This window comes from Myodes glareolus, chromosome 8 (genome assembly GCF_982192425.1).
Source record: "Myodes glareolus chromosome 8, mMyoGla1.1, whole genome shotgun sequence".
In the NCBI taxonomy this organism is placed as follows: domain Eukaryota; kingdom Metazoa; phylum Chordata; class Mammalia; order Rodentia; family Cricetidae; genus Myodes; species Myodes glareolus.
The window spans coordinates 101,206,152-101,228,499 of record NC_142033.1 but is presented as its reverse complement, the minus strand read 5'-3'; the positions used below and the strand labels follow the sequence as shown (position 1 = coordinate 101,228,499).

Sequence of the window (22,348 nt, the reverse complement as noted above, 5' to 3'; positions counted from 1 at the left end):
GACCCAGCGCACATCCTCGAGACTCAGGAAAGCACCGGAGACCCGGTGCAGTACCCTCAGGACCCAGTGCAGCACCCTGAGACTCAGTGCAGCACCCTCAGGACTCGGTGCAGCACCCTCGGGACCCGGTGCAACACCCTGAGACTCAGTGCAGCACCCTCGAGACCAGTGCAGCACCCTGAGACCCGGTGCAGCACCCTGAGACCCGGTGTAGCACCCTGAGACTCGGTGCAGCACCCTCGAGACCAGTGCAGCACCCTGAGACTTAGGAAAGCACCTGAGACTCAGGAAAGCACCGGAGACCCAGTGCAGCACCCTAGACTCTGCCTAGGACCCGTAAGTCTCTGTAAAACTTCATTCCTTTTTGACAGCTACATCATATTCCGACGCATGGGCAGAGCTGAGGTTGGGTGGGGTAGACTCGTGCACACGGTGTTGTGGGAGCAGCCTCTGGGGTTTCACTTGTGAGGAAACTACCCCGGGCTGCATCGCAGTTAAGGCAGGATTTAAGATTCAGTTAGATCGAACAGTTGCAAATGTTCAGAGCCGCTGTGGAGGGAGAGAGACAGAGACTGAGAGACTCCCGGGTCCTCTGAGGACCTTTGCACAAACCCCGGGATGCCAGTCAAGATAGGCAATGATCCCCGTAGCTTGCCAACTGCCTGCCCCACCACGGTGCCCGCACACAGTAGGTTCTCAATAAAGACTCAAAAACACAATGCAAACTGCGAATTCCTGGAACAAGAGGAAAAACACGCCCGCGTGTCTGCGCTGCCCTCCGTAGTGCAGATAGAGATATTAGGGGAGGAAGATCGGCGAGCCCCCCGCCCCCCTTTAATTATCCTGTTGACAAGACTCAGGATCCCGCTCGTCAAGGTGGCATCTGAGAGGACGGTTCCCTTTAGCGACGCTGACAGCTAATTTGTGGGAAGTTTAATTACAGGCGGCGTTAATTAACTGGCAAAGCGCTGGGCGAGGACGGCGGCCATCTGTTCCGAAGATGTCCTCTCCTTCTGGGCCTGGCTGGGGCTGGGGGGAGCGCGGGAGGAGGGGAGAGGGGAGGAGAAGGGAGGAGTGGGAGGAGAAGAGGTGGGTGCGGAAGAAGGAGCGGAGGACGGATGACGAAGAGGAAGGGGGTCTCCCGCGCAGGGGGTCCGCAGAGGAAGCAGAGGGGTCGGGGTGAGTGCGTGCTTGGCCTTCGCCGAAGCTAACTCGATTCGGAAGGGGTGAGACACCGTTAACCACCTCTGAGCCCACCCTGGTCTTAGGACCTTTGCACGCGGCGTGCGCCCAGACCCCCGGGGCCCGCAGCCCTGGTTCTCCTTAGCCTTGCACTCCAGCCTGGGGATCCCTGAGTCTGAAATCCGAGGTCCCCGCCTCCCTGCACAGACCGAGTCCCGGTAGCCTTGACACTTAGTTCAAATCCGGCTCCCTTCTGCCTCTGTGCCCCTGCTACAGCAGCAGGTTGGGAGACTCAGTTTCCCTTTCGGATAAGGGTGTCTCGGGGTCCCGAACGAACGATGCCCGAGCCCCGACGGATGCCCATGGTCCCAGCCAGCGCCGGGTCACCGCGGCCAGCACGCTCGGCAAAGCCTCAGTTTCCCCCTTTGCCCCTCCTCAGGAGAACACAGATGACACCGCCTGGCCGGGCAGGAAGGGGCCCCCGCCGGAGCGGGGGTGGGGAGCTGGCACGGGCGCCCCAGCAGCTGGGACTCTTGGCAGCCGATGGCAGCCGGAGGCGGCTGGACACGCGCCCGGGCTCGGGTGGGGGACAGAGAGGCTGCGACAAAATGGGGGACCCCACTCACAGGAGGAAGGGAATCCCGTGTGCACTTACCAGGCGCCTGCTGGAGGCGGCGGCCACCGCTCATCCCCAGCCTCCAGGACCGCGGCCTTGTACCACCGCGGGCCTTCAGTACTCACTTAGTCAACAGATGCTGGCCGCTCACCCAGGCCTTTGCACATGCAGTGAAAAATCAGCCATCTTCAGACTTGTGAGGCAGACGTACTGTTGAGGCCATTTTACGGATGGTAAAACTGAGCTCAGGGAGGCGAAACAAAGAAGTAGATTGTCTGGCCTCAGGACGCAGTTATTCAAAAAGCCCCTCCGCTCTGCCCCTCACCCACGTGCCCTGGGGCAGGACTGGGAGGGGCTATGCTGGGACTTGGGGACAAGGTTACGTTGGGGCGGAGTAGGACAGGGCGTGGCTATTCTAGGGGCGGGTCCTGGGCGGCTGAATTCCCCAGCGCGGCGCGGGAAAGCGGGAGCCCTCCAGATTCAAACAGACTTTATTTAAACCCCCACACCCCCTTCCCGCGTCAGTTGGGGTCAGGAGGTCTCGGGGGTCACTTCTGACGGCTCCACGTTCTCGGGCGTCCCCAGGGACGTGGTGCTGCTGCAGCGACGGCAGGGGACTGTCCGGGCTAGCAGCTCGAGCCTGCGGGAACGCAGCCGGGCCTGAATGGCCCAGATGGGGGGACGGTGTCCGGGCAGGGGTGGGTCGTCGCCGCCCACGCTGCTGTTCGTGGAGCCGTCGTGCGTGCTGGCCACCGACTGCTTGCACAGGGGGCACAAGCGGCGCGGAGCGCGCAAGAACCAGGGGTCGATACAGCGGCAGTGGTACACATGCGCGCACGGCAGGATCTTGAGCCGCTCGCCCTCTTCGTACTCGTCCAGGCAAATGGCGCACAGGTCGCTGAGGCGCGTGAACGTGCGCACCTGGGCCTTCTGGCACGTCTGCGTCTTCACCGTGGTGCCCCGGCTCCCCCAACCCCGGACACGCGGCCACAGTTGCCTCAGCACGAACAGCGTGGACGCGGCTAGGGCCAGGGCTCGAGCGAGCGCCCAGGATGCGGCCACGGCGGGGTAACACTCGGGGTCTGGACAGGGTCCCCCGTGGGGCAGCAGCACGCGCGCTGGCCGATCGCACCGCACGGTCACCTCCAGGTCGTCGAACGCGCGCAGCTGCCCCGGGGCCTCAGTGCGCGCGGGAGGTGCTGTGACTCCAGTCCTCCGCGCGCGCCGCCCCGTGCGCTCCCACGTGCAGCCCAGGGGCCGGACCAGCACGAGTGGGTCCAGCGAGAGGTTATCGGGCCCAGGAGCCTCGATCGCGAGGCAGGCGTTGGCCGGCCTGGCAGCCAGCAAGTAACTGCGTGCGCCCTGGGGGTCCAAGGAGACCCCAAGCAGCGCCGGGAGCTCCGAAAAGTCCACGGAGCTCAGGTTAACCTGCGCGTTCGCGGACGACGGGGACAGAACCAGCCAGAGGGCCACCAGGGCTACTCGGGCCCACGCCGACCACGCCATGGCCGTCCCTACCTCCAGCTGTCGCGCGCCGCCAAGTCCCGCGTGGGACGGCACGGGAGCCCTTCGGGCATCTCCGGAGCCACCCGGGGAACCCGTGGCCGGGTGGGAGCGGCGCCCGCTGTGGCCGGACGCAGGGCCTCAAGCGGAAGTGGCTCCTGGGGACAGCGCGGTCCACATGGTGTCCAGGAGACCTGCTCTGAGGATGACACCTCGGGGTTCTAGAAGCCTCCGACCTCTGTGGCGTCATTGTCACGTATGCCCAAGAACACTCAGCTGTGCGGACTCCTAGTTGGTGGCGCATTCCCAGAGAAGTCCAGGACATGGGTCCCATGGGACATCCATTCTTGGAAGTGGGAACCGAATTTCACTCAGCATCCGAACACAAGGATAGAGTTCAGGGTGCAGGAAAGGGCTCCAAAAGGGATTCTGGGGGATTCCCTGCTCTTCCGTCCCCAGCGCAGCTGTGCAGACAGACACCCCAGGGAGGGGAACTTTGTCGCCCACTCTCCAGGCCCCATGTCAGCCCCAGGCTTGTGCTGTGGCCACGGGAACTCAAGGCTCTGATTCGCTGAACTTTGCTCAATGTCGCACCCCAAAAAACAATCCAGGATGATAGGAGCTTGTATTTTGGTGAGGGGTTACACCTTCCCACTCACACAGAGACTGTGAAGGAGCTCCCACTCTGGGGACCTTAGAGATGGAGCCGGATCCGCTCTCCGGCTTTGGTAGCGGCAAGTCGTCTCCATTGTCACCTTGGAGAGCGCATGCTGCCTCAGTTGAGGACTATTCTAGAAGGGAGATCTTCAAGAAAACTGAAACTACAATGTGTTGCCTTCTGCCTCCCTCCAGCCCGAGAACCGGTTCCTCCGCCTACTGTGCCACCCTCGGGAAGACCGGCCCCTCTGGCCCTGGCTCTCTTGTCCCCTTTGGTGACATCTACCTCGTCCTCCCTCCGTTCTGGGCATAGCAGAGAGGGGTACTGGGACAGGCCTCATGATCAGCTGTGACTGAAGATCGCAGGCAGGGGCGTACACGGGACTGACCCCTTTCAGCACTCCCGGCCCGGCCCGTTGGCAGGTCTGTGATGGAGCCTGACGCGGTCTGATTATAAAGAGGAAAGGTCGGTGCTTCTGTGTAGTTGGTCATTTGCTGTTTTCTTGTTTTTGTGGGACAGGGTTCAGGCTGTCCAGGAACTCACTATGTAGCCAGGTTGACCCAGAACTCACAGCAATCCTTCTGCCTCTGCCTCCCAAGTGCTGGGATTAAAGGCATGGCCACTAGGCTGGGTTTTCCCTGGTTCATAGCGTCACAAGATCCGACTCAGAGGTGGGGGGAAACGAGAGAGAGAGAGAGACAGAGACAGAGACAGAGAGAGACAGAGAGAAAGTAGTGGGGCACACCTGTCACTTCAGCACACAGGAATCTGAGGCAGGGGCATTGCCTGGAATTCAAAGCCAGCGTGTAAGATATCAGAGAGAAACAGAGAGACAAGGGAAAGAGGAATCTGGGGTCCCTCAAACCCCTTCTCAAGTACACCCCCAACCCAGAGCCCTCCCTCCAGGCCCCGCCCCTTTAAGGCTCCACCTTAAATAATTCCCCCCTCCCCCGCCCACCCAGCCTCCAGCACCTGGGTTCTTTGCCTGCAGGTGCCCACGTGACTCCGGGGTGGGCGGGGTCCCATCTCTCCCAAGAGGCGGCCAAAGGTTTCCAGGTGCCTCAGGCCTCACCCGCCACATCGCTGAGAGCCCTTATTGAGGTCCGGGGCCTGCACCATGACACCTGTAAATCACGGTCTCATTGCTGTCTGAACTCTGTAACCCAGGCTCGCCTTGAAGTCACGGCAATTCTCCTGCCTCACACTCCAGCACACTTAGTACCGGCTGAGACTGATCTTGGAGGCCCTGGCCCTGTCCCTCCAGCCCCACCCCTTTTCCAAGACAGATCATTGGCCGGGCTGCCCTGCAATGCCCAGGGACCTCAACAGTTCCCGGGAGGCCACAAGGCCTGTCCCTCAGACAGGAAGAATGCAGGAATGGTGGAAAACTGAGACAGTATCAGCAGAGGGACCGGATCCCTCAGGTGAGGACACACTGTTCTCGGGAACTGTGAATTCGGCCTGTGCAAAGATCCTGGGGTCCAGCCGGCCACAACCATGAAAAGGGCACAGAATTGCTTGCATGCCAGCCCTGGGAGGGTTAAGGCAGGAGGATCGCTATGAGTTCCAGACCTGTCTGGTCTGCAGATGGAGACCCTGTCTTAAAAGAAAAAAATCAGGGGACTTGCTGGTGAAGCGGGACACAGCTGCTTGGCCATCTGGCCGCCCGGCTGCGATGCGGGGGGGGGGGGGCGCCATCCCAGCACTATTTCCTGTAAGTTTAAAATTATTTCACAACAGAACACTTATAAATGCAGAAATCTTTGGAGAAAAAAAACCTGGGGAAAAGCAGCTGGAGAGGAGGGCGAAGATATTAGATAGACTGGAAGTGGGGAGAGCAGAGGACGCGGCTGTCAATCAGAGGAAAAGGTCGGGGAGTCACAGAAGTAACATCGCCTTTACCTGTTCTATTGGCCGGAAGCAAATCCACTCCAGCTCACACTCACGGGGAGGGGGACACAGGAACTGGGGGCTAAGGAGCCACCGTGGGGTCTCCAGGTAAAAGGAGGACACGACTTCCAATGGACCTTGGCCCTGAGGGGTGTCTAGGCGGGAAGACAGGACGGAAGGAGGGAGACCGAGGGACTGGAGGGGGGGCGTAGGAGCCGGGAGAGACTTTGAGTCTATACTCTATGGGTGGCCACCCTTCCCCCAGTCACAATAAAGACCAAACGAGGAGTCTTCCACGTGTAGCACAGATGTTCTCAGGCCTTCGGACATTGGCAGGGCAGAACTCCGTACGGAGGAGTCCCCAAGATGCTGTTCCCAAGCATAAAATGGGTGTGGGGTGACCTGCCATCTACGCAGCTGAGGGACATCCACCTCCTGGTACTTAACAGAGAAGTAAGAAACTGGGAAGGCTCAGAGTGAGACCCAGACACAGCCGCAGGACCACAGTCCACGGAAACCGGGTATAAGAGCACTCGGGAGGCTGAGCCAGGAGGAGCAGGCGTTCTGGTCAACCTGGTCCCCCTGCCCCTGAGTGCTTATGTGCTTCATGGCTTTTCCATCTACTCCCAGTGAGATGTGATTATCTCCCTTGGCCAAGGTGGTTCTGGTTAGGAGGTCAGATTTAAATACAGGGCCACGCAGGGTTCCTCCACAATATCTTTATGTACAAGCTGAGCTTTGCAGCCCAAGCGACCCAGAGTCTTCCCCCACCTATGGGTGCTGGGAATGAGATGAAGCTTTGGCAGAGCCACACCCCCAGCCCCTCACTGGGGGATTCCAGGCGGGGCTCCACCCTGATCACGCCCCCAGCACCTCACTGGGGGATTCTAGGAGGACCTTCACCCTGACCACGCCCCCGTCCCTCACTGGGGGACTCTGGGCGGAGGGGTCCATCTCTGACCACACCCCCAGCCCCGGGAAAAGCTGCCAGAGGATTGGGGTCAGCTGCTCTCAGAACAAAGCTGGAGGAAGCGCTCTTCCCCTCCCCCACCAAGACCCTCTGGGAAAGGCGCCAATTAAGAGCAAATCAATTAAGCAAACTGTGCTTTGGCTTTGCCCTTAGCACTCTGCCCTCGGTCTCTCTGACTGGAAGCAAACCCATTTGTGGTCAGAACTGAGGCGGGATCAGGACTTTCCAGGCAGGGCTCACTGGCCCCAGGAACATGGAGTCAGTTGATCCAACCGAGAGTGGAGGGGGAACCCGTGAGCCAGCACCGTGGAGGACCCTGTCTGTTCCTGAGGACCAGTTACAATGTGACAGGAGTGTGCGCGGAACTGTGGGAAAAGAAGGCTATAATTTGCCCATTTTACACGCCAATCAAGTGCCCGAAGTTGCTGTAGCTTTTGTGGCATGCTGTCTGGGCGATTTGGTATTTAAAAAAGAAAAGATGAAAATTCAAGCTCACGGTGTGCAGCTCAAAACGCACAGTTGTCTCTCCCCAAGACCTCTGCAGGGAGTCTGGACACAGCAGACTCAGGAGAAGTGAGTCCCTGGATCCAACCATTCCTGAAGTCACTATGCGTGGGACTCCCCAACTGCAACCTAGGCATTAACGTGCATAGCTTTGGTGTGGCAATTATATGGCACAGATATATCCAAGGACAGTGACAGTGCCCACATTCCAGTGAGGTCCAGATGGCCTGAGGCCATGGGAACAAGGGCAGGCTCAGGATTGCCTGCCAGAGATGTGGGAGGCGTTTGTTACCCAGCAGGAGCTGATTATTACATGCACACAACCTAAGACTGCCTTTCCTGGCTTCTGAGATTAGTTGGATTACAAGGGGCTTCAGGACTGGATGTGGTCAACAGGTAATGACCTGTCACTTGTGTGTCATAGTCCTGGAGTCAGCTGCTGTGAGCTAGACCAAAGCTACATGGTCTAGCTCACAGCACCTGCCAATGTGGGTGAGAAGGGAACCTGTGCTGTAAGGCTTAGAAATATGGGCCGGATTGTTACAGCAGCAAAACTAAGCTGGTACTAACTGGAGATGAGATCTTGCTCTGTGGCTCAAGCTGACTCAGGATGAGTAATCCTCCTGCCTCAATCTTCTGATGTCAGGATGACACACAGACACTAGCACAGCACGGCAGCCATGATGTAAGTCTCCGAGTACCACACGCCTCACCACAGTGACAAGCTATGTAGAACTAGCTTCATTTTACAGAAGTCAAATTTGGGGTTCCAAAGAAGGGACTCCCCCAGAATCACTCTTGATTCCCAGCTGGACGCCCTCTGTCCCAAGGTCTGGAGCCAGCACCTGGCACCCTTGCCACCAGTCCAAACTCAGACTACCCTAGAAGCCCACGGACTCCCAGATGCCCTGGTCCCTGGCCCAGCTCCAGGAGAACCTGTTTGGTAAAAGTCTTATCACGTGCCCCGCATCAACGCCAGGATGACTGCTGAGCCCTTGACTTGGGTAATTAGAAGCGTTCTGGGACGCCCTGCTTGATTAAAAGCACATCGTCCCTTCAGAATAAAAATTCGGGAGCAAATTGCTTTTGTTGCCACCATGATGCTATTTTAAACCCGCTCTGCTCGTGGACTAATAAAGCCTGTCACTCGACTGTCACAGCGCGCCCTGGACCAGCCATTTGCATGGCTCCTACATGGCTGTCGACTGCCACCGCTGTCCTCGGCATCACCACAGCCTGGGGAGGTCCTGTCAGGCTGTCACTCCCGGAGAGGACCTCACCGGCCTCAAGGTGACCCTAAGAAACCCTGGGACTGCAGAGACAGCTAGGTGGAGGAAGTGCTCGGCATGCAGGTGTGAGGCCCAGAGTTCGAATCACCGGCACCCACGTTTTAAAAAGGCAAACGTGGTGAGGTGCACTGTGTGATCCCAGTGCTGCCGACGGAGTCGGGCATCCTGGGGGCTCCCTGGCTAGCTAAATTGACCAACTTGGTGGCTGCCATGCTGTTAGACCTTGTCTCAAAAAACAGGTGACTAACAACTTAGGAGGACACCAGATGATGACATCAGGTTTGTGGTCCCAGTCAAGGATACCCCATGTATCAGTGATCCCCAAGTCATAGTCTGAGTCCTCCCTCATACCCAGTCTTTGTCTCCACCTGCTTGCGTCCTTCCTTCATCTGTGCTCTCTCCTTACACCTCCCCGCCCATGTACCCCACAGCAACTAGTTCTCACACTCATAGTGCTGCAACCTGTGTCTGGACACCAACTCCACTCCCAACTCACTTTGCATGCTACAACTCAGAATTCTCAGAGACTCTGTGATGCCGTTAACTGCCTGTGCTGTTCATACCTCCTTCCAAGCCAGATGTGAAGACAGGGGAGGCAGGATCGAAGCGCTCTGTTCACAGAGGTGTGACCAGAGTCAGCACTGATGTCAAGGACGTAGGGGAACATACTGATGGATGGATGAAGGGTGGAAAGATAAGTGGATTGGGGGTGAATAGGTGAGTGAATGGATTGGTGAGTGTGTGCCTGGCTGGAAAGGTGGCTGGGTGGGTGAGTATGTGAGTGTGTGGATGGGTGAATGGATGAGGGCTTTGGAAAGGTAAGTGGATGGGTAGGTGGATATATGGATGGGTAGGTGGGTGGATGGATGGATGGGTGGGTGGGTGGGTGAATGGGTAGGTGGGTGAATGGATGGGTGGGTGGGTGGATGGATGGATGGGTGGGTGGATGGTTGGGGTGGGTGGGAGAATGGATGGAAGAATGAGTGGGTGGGTGGGTAGATTGTTGGGTAAAAGAGAGGGGTGAATGTGTGGATGGGTGTAGATGGGGGGGTAGATGCGTGGACAGGTAGTGGATGAATGAATGGGTAGTTGGATGGAGAGATGTGTGGGTGGGAAGTTGGATAGCTGGGTGGATGGATGGGTGGTGTATGGATGGGTGGGTGAGTGTAGAGAAGGGTGGGTGGATAGGTGCATAGATGGGAAAGTGGGTGGGTGGGTTGGTTGATGAATGAGTGGGTGATTGGTTTGATGAGGGGTGGATGGATAGATGTGTATACAGAGGATTAATGTGTAGGTAGGTGGATGGATGGGTGAGTGGGTGGGTGGATGGGTGGATGGAATGATGAATGAGTGATGAGATGGACAGATGCATGGGTGGACGGATGGAGAGGTGAGTGGATGGATGAATGGCTGGATAGGTAGGAAATGGAAGGATTGGTAGAAGGATGGGTGAATTGGTGGGTGGATGAGTGGACAGGTGGATAAGTAGAGGGGTAGTGGAGGAAGATAGATGATAGGGTAGATCGAGGGAAGAGTGGATAGATGGGTCAGCAAATGGGTGGATAGATAAATTAAAGGATGTGTGGGTGAAGGGATGGATTGGCAAGTGGATAGATGGATGGGTGGGTGGATGGCTGAATGGGTGAGTGCATGAATGGACAGATGAATGACTGGATGGGTGAGTGGATAGATAAGTGGGTAGATGAGTGAAGGTTTGGATAAATGAGGGGAAGAATGAGTGGGTGGATGAGTAGATGATCAATGGATAAGTGGCTGAATGGATGGATAAGTAGATGGGTGGGTAAATAGTTGTGTAATTAGTATATTGGTTAATGGGTGGGTAGATAAACTCATGAGTGAGTGGGCAGGTGGACAGATGAGTAGATGGATGGGAGGAAGGATGGGAGGATAGATGCATGGTTGGGTAGAATAATGGATGAATAAATAGGTGGATGAATGAGTTTGTGAATGGATGGATAGGTGTGTGGGTGGATAAATGTGTCGTTGAGTGGGTGGACACATAGATGGGTGGGTAGGTGGTTGGTTGGACTGGTGGAAGGATGGGTTGATGGATGGTTGGGTGGATACTTGGTGACTGGATGGATAGATGGATGGATGGCTGAGTGTATGAGTTAATGGATGGGTGGGTGCATGGGTGGAGGGAAGGATGAACAGATGGAAGGGTGAGTTGGTGGATGAGTGAATGGGTGGTTATATGGGTAGAAGGATGAATGGGTTAATAGATAGATAAATGGGCAGGTAGGTGGACAGAAGGATGGGTAGGCAGAATGATGGATGGGAGAGTGGGTGGAGAGATGGGTGGACCAATTGATGAATAGGTGGGTGGGTAAATGGGTGGAAAAATGAGTGAATGGATGGGTGGATGTATGCTTGCATGGTTGCTTGGTTGGGACAGTGGATGCATGGATGAATGGATGGGTGATTAGCTGAATAGATAGGTGGGAGAACGGCCAGCTGGATAAGAGGGTGGAGCATTGGTAGAGGAATGGGTGGATGGGTGGATGGATGGGCCAGTTGATGGGTTGATAGGAGGATGAATGGTTGTGTGAGTGAATGGATTGACAGATGGCTGCCTAGCTGGGTGGATGTCTGGATGAATGGATGGATGGGTGATGGTATGGATGAGTAGTTGGAAAGATTGGTGGGTGGAAGCGTGGATGTGGGTGGAAGGGTGGATTCATTTGGTGGATGAATGGACAGATGGATGACTGGATAGATGGGTAGTTGAGTGGGTGTGTAAATGAGTGTATGGGTGAGAGGATGGAGGGATGGGTAATTGGATCAACTGGTGGATGGATGGGCGGATGGGTGGGTGGGTTGATCAATGGATGGATGGAGGGAGGAAGGAAGAGAGGAAGGGATTGATGAATGGACAAAAGGGTGAGTTGGTGGCTGAGTAGATCGATGTGTGTATATATGGGTAGGTAGGTGGGTGGACAGGTGGTGGATGGGTAGGTGGGTGGAGGGATCGATGAACTGGTGGTTAGATGCATGGATGGGAAGGTGGGTGTGTTGATTGATGGGGGGTGGGTGGATTGATGGGTATACGGAGGGTGAATGGATAGGTAGATGGATGGATGGATAGATGAATGGAATGATGGGTAGCTGAATCCACTGATAGATGCGTGAGTGAATAGGTAGAGTGAATAGGTGGGTGAATGACTGAATGGATAGGAGAATGGATAGATTGATAGAGGGATGGGTGGATGGGTAGGTGGATGGGTCAGTGGATGGTGGATAGGTGGATAAAGAGATGTGTGGGTGAATGGATTGGTTGGTGGGTGGGCAGATTGGCAGATGGCTGACTGACTGGGTGGGTGGCTGGATGAATGGGTGAATGGGTGATAGTATAGATGGGTGGGTAGTTGGAAGGTGGTGGGTGGAAGGGTGGATGTGTGGATGAATGTGTGGGTAGATAAATGGACGGATGGATGGATGGATGGATGGTAGATAGATGGATAAATGGGTGAGGGGATAGGCAAGTCAGTGGCTTGGTGGATGGATGTATGGATGTATGGATCATTGATGGGCAAGTGGATGGATGGATGGATGGTAGATAGATGGATAAATGGGTGAGGGGATAGGCAAGTCAGTGGCTTGGTGGATGGATGTATGGATGTATGGATCATTGATGGACAAGTGGATGGATGAATGGGTGGATAGATGGTTGAATGGTGAAAGGATTGATAGAAGTATGGATGGGTAGGTGTATGGATGAATAGGTGGATGAGGGGATATTTGGGTAAACAAAGGGAAGGATGGGTGGATGGATGAATGACCAATGGATGATGAGTGGGTAGATGGGTGGGTGAATGGTTGCTTTGATTGTGTGTGGGTTAATGAATGGGTGAGTGGGGAGATGAGTGGACAGATGGGCGTATGAGTGGGAGGATGGGTGTGTGAGTGTCAGGCACCAACCTCGATAAAAACACCTATAGCCAGGGTAAGGGTGGGGGATTATAAATATGGTAAAGAATATGAAGATGCAAATGAAAATAATAAAATGAAGAAACATATAGGATAGTATTGGAAGGGAATTTTCATGGGTACTGAAAATTCGCCCGCGTTTAATTTCCAACTGCCTAAAATACCCCTGACCCCAAATGGTAGGAGTAAGACAAAAGACTGCATTAACATGATACAAGGAAATGAATATACCAATTGAAAGTCATGGGCTACATTCATAGTTAAACATTCTGCTGCTAGAACAACACAAGTCACTAAGTCACGCTCACACCCTAGACCAAAACATTCTTTAGGCAAACCACTTCCTGGGTGGAATCCCGAGTTATCTCCATAAAGGGAACTGAAACTTAGTTGGATCCTTAGACTTTTGTTTGAGGTAGGAACAAGTCTACTTAGCTATTCCCGGAGCACAAGGTCTGGCAATTAGCACACCTGTAGACAATAACCTTAAGAGAACAGAACTCTCTGATCAACACCTAGGTGGGACCTTTGTTTGAGGTAGAAGCATAATAACCTTGAAGGACTAGAGGAAAGTTCCAACTCTCTGACTTTTGGTCAACTTGAAAACAGGCTCACATTTCTGGGCCTTCACATGTGAGTGGAATGATGAGTGGATAAATAATGAGTGTGTGAATGGACAGATGGTTTGGTGTGTATGTGGGTGTGGGTGTGTTTGGGTATCTAAATACATGGATGGGCAGATAGGTGTGTGAGTGGATGCATAGGTAGTTGGACTGGTGGAGGGATGGATGGATAGGTAAATACTTGGTGGGTGGATTGATAAATGGATGGATGGATGGATGGATAGATGGATGGGTGCATGAATGGATATGAATGCATTAATGCATTGAAGGGTAGACAGGTGGATGGATGGATGGATGGATGGATGAAGAGAATTGATGAATGGGTAGAAGGGTGAGTTGGTGGATGAGTGAATAGATGTTGGAAAAATGGATGGGTGAGTGGATGAATAAATAGTTGGGTGGATAAATGTGTAGATGTGTAGGTGGGTGGATTGGCGGGTTAGTGGTTTGGTGCATAGGTGTGTGGGTGGGTGGATGGGTATGTGGTTGTGGGAAGGATGGACAAATGGATGGCTGAGAATATGGCTGGAAGGGTGGGTAGGTACAGGGATAGATAGATGAAATGATGGATGGGTGGGTGGGTATGTACACTTATGGTTGTATGGGTGGGTGGGTTGGTCAGTGGGTGAATGGTTGGATGAATGGATGGATTGGTGGATTGATGGATTGATAGATGGGTATTGGGGAAGGCCGCTTGTTCATTTCCTGGCCTCCTGGCCTCCCAAAATGATCACACAGAAACTACATTATTTACAATACTGCTTGTTCAATCACTTAAACATATTTCTAGATAGCACTTACATCTAGAATTAACCCATTTCCATTAATCTGTGTAATGCCATGTGACTGTGGCTTACTGGCAAGGTTCTGGCGTCTGTCCCAGGTGGTGGCTACATGGTGTCTCCTCTCTCCACCTTCTTTCTCCCAGCATTCAATTCAATCTCCCCTGACTAGCTCTATTCTGCCCTATCACAGGCCAAAACAGCTTCTTTATTCATTAACCAATAAAAGGAACACATAGACAGAAGGACTTCCCACATCTTCTGTCTAAAAACAAAAAACTAAAAGGAAGGTTTTAACTTTAACATAGTAAAATTATGTATAACAAAGCAGGTATCAAGCAAGAATTAGAGTTACAATATTTATATCTACTTTATCTTTATCAAAACTAAGGAAAACTATAACTGTAACTATCTATTCTTCAACGCCATCAAAGACTCCAGAAGGATATAATATTACCTAAGCAAACAGGAAGTACATTGTAAGCAACTTCCAAAACTCTAGAATTGACAGTGACATCTTGCTACCTAGACAGTCACCCAAAGTTCTTCTATAACATTTGGACATCCATCTTCAGCTACAGACCATAGTATCTAGCAGACTTTTCCATGAAGCAGGAAATTTCAAAGACAGTTCCACCTATATTGGCAGTTTCTTCTGTGTCCTGCAGAATGTCTGGCAGACATTTTCATGAAGCAGGAACCCCAAAGGACTATCTCGCCTATTTTTTTTTTTTGTACTGTACCTGCATGGTGGCTATTGCTCTGAAGAAAATGTACTGAAAAGAAATTAGAAGAGTCTTTAGAATATTCTCATTTTGCCCAATGAAATAATGATGCTAAAGAAATACTGAGAGCAGATAGCCGGGGTACAGTTTTTTTTTCTGCCTAAGAACTTATATGTCTGAGTCTGATCAAATAAGAATTTTTTAAAGTAACAAACAAATAATCAAACCTGTAAAAAGCATTTTTTAGGTTTATTTTTTCCCATGGTATTTATTGAGCTCTACATTTTTCTCTGCTCCCCTCCCTGCCTCTCCCCTCCCCTCTTCAACCCTCCCCCAAAGTCCCCATGCTCCCAATTTACTCAGGAGATCTTATCTTTTTATACTTTCTACTTCCCATGTAGATTATATCTATGTAAGTCTCTCTTAGTGTCCGCATTGTTGTCTAAATTCTCTGGGATTATGGTTTGTAGGCTAGCTTTCTTTGCTTTGTGTTTAAAAAATCACCTATGAGTGAGTACATGTGATAATTGTCTTTCTGTGTCTGGGTTACCTCACTTAAAATAATGTTTTCTAGTTCCATCTATTTTCCTGCAAAATTCAAGCTGTCATTATTTTTTTCTGCTGTGTAGTACTCCATTGTGTAAATGTACCACTTTTTTATCCATTCTTCGATCAAGGGGCATTTAGGTTGTTTCGAGATTCTGACTATGGCAAACAAAGCTGCTATGAACATAGTTGAGCACATGTCCTTGTGGCATGTTTGAGGATCCTTTGGATATATACCCAAAAGTGGTATTACTGGGCCTTGAGGAAGGTTGTTTCCTAATTTTCTGAGAAATCGCCACACTGACATCCAAGGGGCTGTACCAGCTTGCATTCCCACCAGCAATGCAGAAGTGTTCCCTTTTCCCCACAACCTCTCCAGCATGAGTTGTCATCAGTGTTTTTGATCTTGTCCATTCTTACAGGTGTAAGATGGAATCTCAGAGTTGTTTTGATTTGCATTTCTCTGATGACTAAGGATGTTGAGCATTTCCTTAAGTGTCTTTCAGCCATTTTAGAGTCCTTTGTTGAGAGTTCTCTGTTTAGGTCTGTACTCCATTTTTTTTTAAAATGGATTATGTAATTTTTGGTGTCTAATTTCTTGAGTTCTTTGTATATTTTGGAGATCAGACCTCTGTCTGATGTGGGGTTAGTGAAGATCTTTTCCCATTCTGTAGGCTCTCGTTTTGTCTTGTTGACCGTGTTCTTTGCTTTACAGAAGCTTTTCTGTTTTAGGAGGTCCCATTTATTCATTGTTTCTCTCAGTCTGTGCTGCTGGGGTTCTATTTAGGAAGTGATTCCCTGTGCCAATATGTCCAAGAGTACTTCCCACTTTCTCTTCTGTAAGGTTCAGTGTGGCTGGCTTTATGTTGAGGTCTTTGATCCATTTGGACTTGATATCTCACCTACTTTAGGCAGCTTCAGCAGTAATTTTTCTGTGGGTCCTGCAAGTTCAGTTCATAAAGCATAACATCAAGCAGTCCAGGCAAGAACAGTTTCTTGTCCAAATGGCTAGCAAACTCCATAAGGAGCCTCTTCAGTGTCCATCTTCCTTTGGAAGTTATTGGTGCTGCCAGGAACAGATGTGTCTCATTGTCATGAAAAGTCTAAGTTCTTAAAATATTTTAAATTCCATATTCTGAAGGTCTCTGAATGATTTGAAGAATATCTATCTAACTGAAATGTATTTCTATATATCTAGAAAACCTAACTAACATGACTACAAAGTTAACCATTATAGATGATTATTAACCTGTATTTCTTAATTATACATTATAGTTTTAAGTGATCAGCACAAACACAATACCTTAATAAATAGTAGAAATAAACATATAGCAAAATTGACTTCAAATTTGCATCAACAGACCAAAATTCATACCAAAGCAAAGTATTCATATATATAGCATATCCCCCTTTAAATGTAAATAAACATTTACAAACAATATTTGGGAATTTGGGTGTCGTTCTCTCTAAACTGCCTCCTGCTTTTTATTGGGCAAAGTAATTTGGGGAGGCTTCACAAAGACCTTTCAGGGGGTCTTGGTCTTTTATTTTTTAAACAATTTACTTCTTTTATAACTCTCAGTACTCTTTTTTTCTTTATCCCAAGCCTACATACATTTATTCAACACTGTGACCTATTTAGATGTCTTTTTCATCTGAATCTGTCTTTATTGTGTATCTGTAATCCTTTTCTGGTCAGGACAGCTTCTTAAAATGCTAAGTGGGCATAGTTAGGGCAAACACAGCCCTGCCTGCTTGCTCTGCCCAGTCCAGCATGGTGGACATCTGTTCACTCTGCCTCAGAGACTGCTTGATGGGAGCCACACTCACCATATCAACTCTGGTAACCAGTTGGCCCATGCTATTGCCTTCCATAAGATTGGTGGAAGGATGGATGTGTGAATAGTTGGGTGGGTGGGCGTATGACTTAATGGATGGGTGGGTGTTTTCTGAGGTTTCTGTTCTGCCCGGTTCCTCCCTCCCACTACAAGTAGGTATGTGAATGGATGGGTGGATGGATGGATGGATGGATGGATGGATGGATGACTTAATGGATGGGTGGGTGCATTGGTGGGTGGATAGATGGATGGATAGATGGATGAATGGATGAAGGGATAAGTAGATGGAAGGAGGGATGGATGGATGAATGGATGGAAGGATGGGTGGATAGATGGATGAATGGATGAGGGGATAAGTAGATGGAAGGAGGGATGGATGGATGAATGGATGGAAGGATGGATGGATAGGTGTATGACTTAATGGATGGGTGCGTGCATTGGTGGGTGGATAGGTGGATGAATGGATGAAGGGATGAGTAGATAGGAGGGATGAATGAATCAATGGATGGAAGGATGGATGGATGGATGGATGGATGGATTTATGGTGTGGTAGTTTGAAAGAAAATAACTCAAAGGGAATGGTACTATTAGGAAGTGTGTCCTTGTTGGAGGAAGTATGTCACTGTAAGGGCAGGCTTTGAAGTCTCTTTTGCTCAAGCTTCCCTCAGTGTAACAGCCAGTTGACTTCCTGTTGCCTCTAAATCAAGATGTAAGACTCTCAGTTCCAGCACCACATCTGCCTGCATGCCACCATGCTTCCCACCATGAAGTAATAGACAGACAGAATGAACCTCTAAAACTGTAAGCCACCACCTCAATTAAATGTTTTCTTTGTAGGAGTTTCTGTGGTCTTGGTATTTCTCTTCAGAGTGATTAAAAAAAAACTGAGACAGACAGAGAGTGGCTGGAGGGATGTTAAGAATGGGTGACTGTGTGGAAAGATGGGTAGATGGCTAGCTGGGTAGAGGGATGTATGCATGGGTGGGTGGGTGTCTGAGTGAGTGTATGGGTGGGTGAATGTGTGGGTGGATGGGTGGATCAGTAAATGGATGAGTGGATGGAAGGATAGGTGGAAGATTCAATGGGTGGATGTATGTGTTGGTGGTGCATAGATGGAAGGGTGGGTGGAATGATGGGTGGATAGGTTGGAGGGTTCTTGGATTGATGGATGGGAGGGTGGATGGGTGGGTGGTGCAGGAGAATTGTCTATATTCTGTCAATCATGTTTTAAATAAACGCTGATTGGCCAGGCAGGAGGTATAGGCAGGAAAACCAGACAGGAAGTGGAAATGATGCAATGAGAACAGGAGTATTCTGGGGAGGAGGAAGTTGATTCCTCCCACTCCTGCCCAGACCACTGAAGCAGCAGGATGTGATCTGCCCCACTGAAAAAGGTGCTCAGCCACATGGCTAAAATAGATCAGAATAATGGGTTAATATAAGTCATAAGAGCTAATAAGAAACCTGACCTAATGGGCCAATCAGCTTTATAACTTATAGAGATCTTTGTGTGCTTTTCTTTGGGGCTAAACAGCTGTGGGAACCGGGCAGGACAGAAAAAACAAACAAGCAGTCCCCGATCATGTTACAGGTGGATGGATGCATGGGTTGATAGATGGATGGATAGATGAGTGAATGAATGAATAATCAATGGATGAGTGGTTGAATGGGTAGATGAATGGTTGGGTGGCTGGGGTGAGGGGTTAATGGATGGGTGGGTGGGTGGATGGATGGATGGATGGATGGTTGGATAAATGGGTGGGTGGATAAATGAATGGATGCATGCATGTATTCATGGGTGGGAGTATGAGTTAATGAATGAGTGGGTTCATGGGCAGATAGGTGGAGGGATGGATGGATAGATGGATGGGTGAATAGATAAATGGAGGAATGACTGGGTGGATGCATAGATGGATATGTGGGTTGGTAGGTGGCTGAATGGGTGGACAGAAGGATGAGTAGGTGGTTTAATGGGTGAATGGATGGAAGGTTGTGTCAATGGATGGATGGATGGGTGGGTGGGTGGGTGGAAGAGTAGGCATTTGGATAAATGAGAGGAAGGGTCAGTAGATGTCTGGATGATCAGTGGGTGGATGCCTGAATGGATGTCTGTGTAGTTGGATGATTGGGTGTTTGGGTGGATGGACAGCTGTTTGGATGGGTAGTTGGATGAATGAGTGCATGAATGGTTAGTTAGGTGGATGGTTGAATATGTGGGTTGGTGGGTGGATCAATGGTTGTAAGAGTTCAGTATCTTTTTTTAATATTTATTTATTATGTATACAATATTCTGTCTGTGTGTATGCCCACAGGCCAGAAGAGGGCACCAGACCCCATTACAGATGGTTGTGAGCCACTATGTGGTTGCTGGGAATTGAACTCAAGACCTTTGGAAGAGCAGGCAATGCTCTTAACCTCTGAGCCATCTTTCCAGTCCGAGTTCAGTATCTTGAGGAACTACAGCTGACATCTTGTCTCCAGCGTAAATTCAGTGCAGTCAACGTGTAATTCTCCTCAATTACAGATTCTCCTTTATCCAGCTCCCATGGGTTTTTTTCTGAGGTCCACCATATTTAAAAATGTTTAAATTGCCCCTGAAGGTGGAAAAATGAACGGGTGTTGTTTACAATAGTGGATCAAAATTTAAATTTAAACATGGACATCGTTTAACTAAACAAAATTATATCAAACAGTCATCATATCCTGCCAGTTCGTATGGGAATGGCGGTTCCATCTGGCAGAGTCTTGGCATGGAGCTGGCCGACCCTATGTCACCTCCCCGCACCCTCTAAAGCCCAGGACGCCCCATAGGTGTGGTCTTATCACCTCCACGTATTGACAGTCGTTGAGAGGTACAATTCATTCGTGAGTCCGAACTGAAATACTAGAGTGTTCCGTATACTTTGGTAACTCCTGGGAACCCAGGTACATGTCGTTCATCAAAATTTCCACTAGAGAAAACCGAGACCCAGACACCTCACCACAGCCTCGGGTCCCACTGCACAGCCCTTCTATACCCTACATGCACAGACAAGATGGAGTTCCTGGACTCTCCACGGTCCCCAGGCCACTGAGTGTCGGGGGGGCCCTGGGGACTGGGAAGCAACGCCTGGGTGAGGACGGTGGGGGCTGCAGGGCACTGGCAGACTTTTTGTGACTTAAGCCGTTGCCCTGCTTCTATTCAATTCCTCTGAATTCCACCTTCCACCGTCTGCACTACTTGGGGGAGGGGGGAATTCCTTTCTACCCAAAGGCGGTGTCTTTGTTCGTTTTTTTTCTTGTTCTATTGAGCCTTCATCTAATCGCTTCCTCCCCGCGCTCCTGGGAGGAGCGAGGTAGAGAATAAATAAATACAGAGGGGAAAAAAAAAAAAACTGCAGAAGGCCCTTCGCCTGGAGAAAGATTTCGCCTGCCAAGTGGAGATAGGGACAAAGAGGGACGCGGGACCGCACTGGGCCGCATTGAGATATACAGAAAAACAACTTTATTCGGTTTTGGGCGTCCCGGACTGGCAGATGCTCGTGAACCCGTGCCAACGAGAGGCTCCTGGTCCTCCAGTGCCGGAGGCGTGGGAAGAGCGGAGGGGGAAGGGGGTGTAGGGTCTCGTGGGGAGGGGACGGCACCTCGCTGTAGCTCCCTCTGTGATCTTCAGAGGTTGCCAGCCAACTCTGTGCCTTCATAATTAGTAGCTTTTCTATAGGACTCGGATGGGATCGGGCAGCTCGAGGTGGATGAGGCCCTCTTCCTATCGCAGCGCTGGGGGAGGAGCCAGGGGCCACAGAAAATCGAAGCCACTAAATCCCAGTTGAAGTAAGGACGGAAGGGTGCCGAGGCCACAGCTGCAGGCTTGTTTGGGAACATTTAACTTGTGGAAGTCTCGAGGTCTCGGCACCCACAAATGGAAGCAACTAATCCATCAACAATGATAGGATTTATTCTGGAATATTAATCCAAGGCGTTCCGGAGGCGAGCCTCATCCAAGCAACAGCAGGCATGCTTTAGGCACCTACTGTGTGCTAGGCACGAGTTTAGACCCTGGGCGCAACACGCACTTAAATAACTAAATAAGGGAGTTTTAACCCGCAAGGAATTTTATCCAAAAGAGAAGTTTGGAGATGTGGGAAACCATGGGAAGCTTTCAGTGTGAAAGGGGGGTGGAGGCATCTAAACTGGGATAGGTACAGAGAGAAATGTACGCAGAGGCTCAGCAGTGCAAAGGCCTGGGCAGAGGACACAGTCGTGCAAAGGAAAGGTCCCAGGGCAGAGGACACAATCGTGCAAATGTCTTGGGCAGAGGACACAGTTGGGCAAAGACCTGAGCAGAGGACACAGCCATGCAAAGGCTCCAGGGTAGGATGGACTGGGAATATTCAAGCATAGAGGCCTGTGTGGCCAAAGAAGGAGCAAGGGTGAAAGACAGAGCAGGGAGGCAGGGTCCTGTGAGCTGCAGGGAGGACTTGGCTTTGTCATGTCTGTCTCCCCTCAACAGCCTCCTTCTACCTCCTCCATCGCAGCCTGGAGTCAGGGTGAGGGAATCCATGGCCTCATATGCCGCCTTTATAATGTGACTGCAGCCCTCTTTGAATCTCTGAGAGTATCTGTTATTCACTCAACAAACATTCCTCCGATGCCGTTTTGAAATTATTCTAAATTAAACTCCATTCTAGACTGAACCATAGCCTCAACTTGGAACTTGACCTGAGTCTCAAATTTCAAAATAGTTCTGACTCCTAGCCTGAGCCACAAAGCTTGATTATGCTGCTGAGCCCTGACTCAGCCTCAGTACCCACAAGGCTGTGGCTGGGGACCTTGCGTGTGACCCCTGACCCCTCTGGGCCTCAGTTTCTGTATCCATCTCTAGGGTCCGTCAGTCTTTCCCCCTCCCAGTCCCATCCTGTCACCTGTAAACCTTGAGATATCCTGAATGTCACCAGGCTGAGCCTTGTTGGAGGACAGGGATCCCCCTCCCCTCCCCTCCCCGACAAGAGCCTTTTGAGGGGCTGGGGCAGTTCTGGCCGCCAGCAGCTGGAGGCCTTAAAGACTGGATCCTGAGATCCTGCCAGGCACAGAGTCTCTTGCCCAGCAGGGGCCGCATTAACCGCTCAAAACCCATTCTGGGAAATTAGACCAGAGGCCTCTTCCACAATCACGGGTCATTCTTGTCTGTGTCTCCCAAGCATTCCTGCTGAGATGACAGCACAGCGGGTCTGGGGGGGACTCAGGGGGATTGGGGGATCCCAGCCGGCCGGCACACAACAGAGGCTGCCTCTGAAC

General features: G+C 51.1%; 1 protein-coding gene across 1 annotated transcript; it reads right to left on the bottom strand.

Annotated features, from left to right (window-relative positions):
- Positions 1-2,329: 2,329 nt before the first annotated feature.
- On the bottom strand, positions 2,330-3,304 carry Znrf4 (zinc and ring finger 4). The gene has a single exon (XM_087909266.1). The coding sequence runs from the start codon at positions 3,302-3,304 to the stop codon at positions 2,330-2,332; it is 975 nt and encodes a 324-aa protein (XP_087765392.1).
- Positions 3,305-22,348: the final 19,044 nt, after the last annotated feature.

Coding starts and splice junctions, on each gene's coding strand:
- Znrf4 (XM_087909266.1), bottom strand. CDS start 3,304: ATGGCGTGGTCGGCGTGGGCCCGAGTAGCCCTGGTGGCCCTCTGGCTG.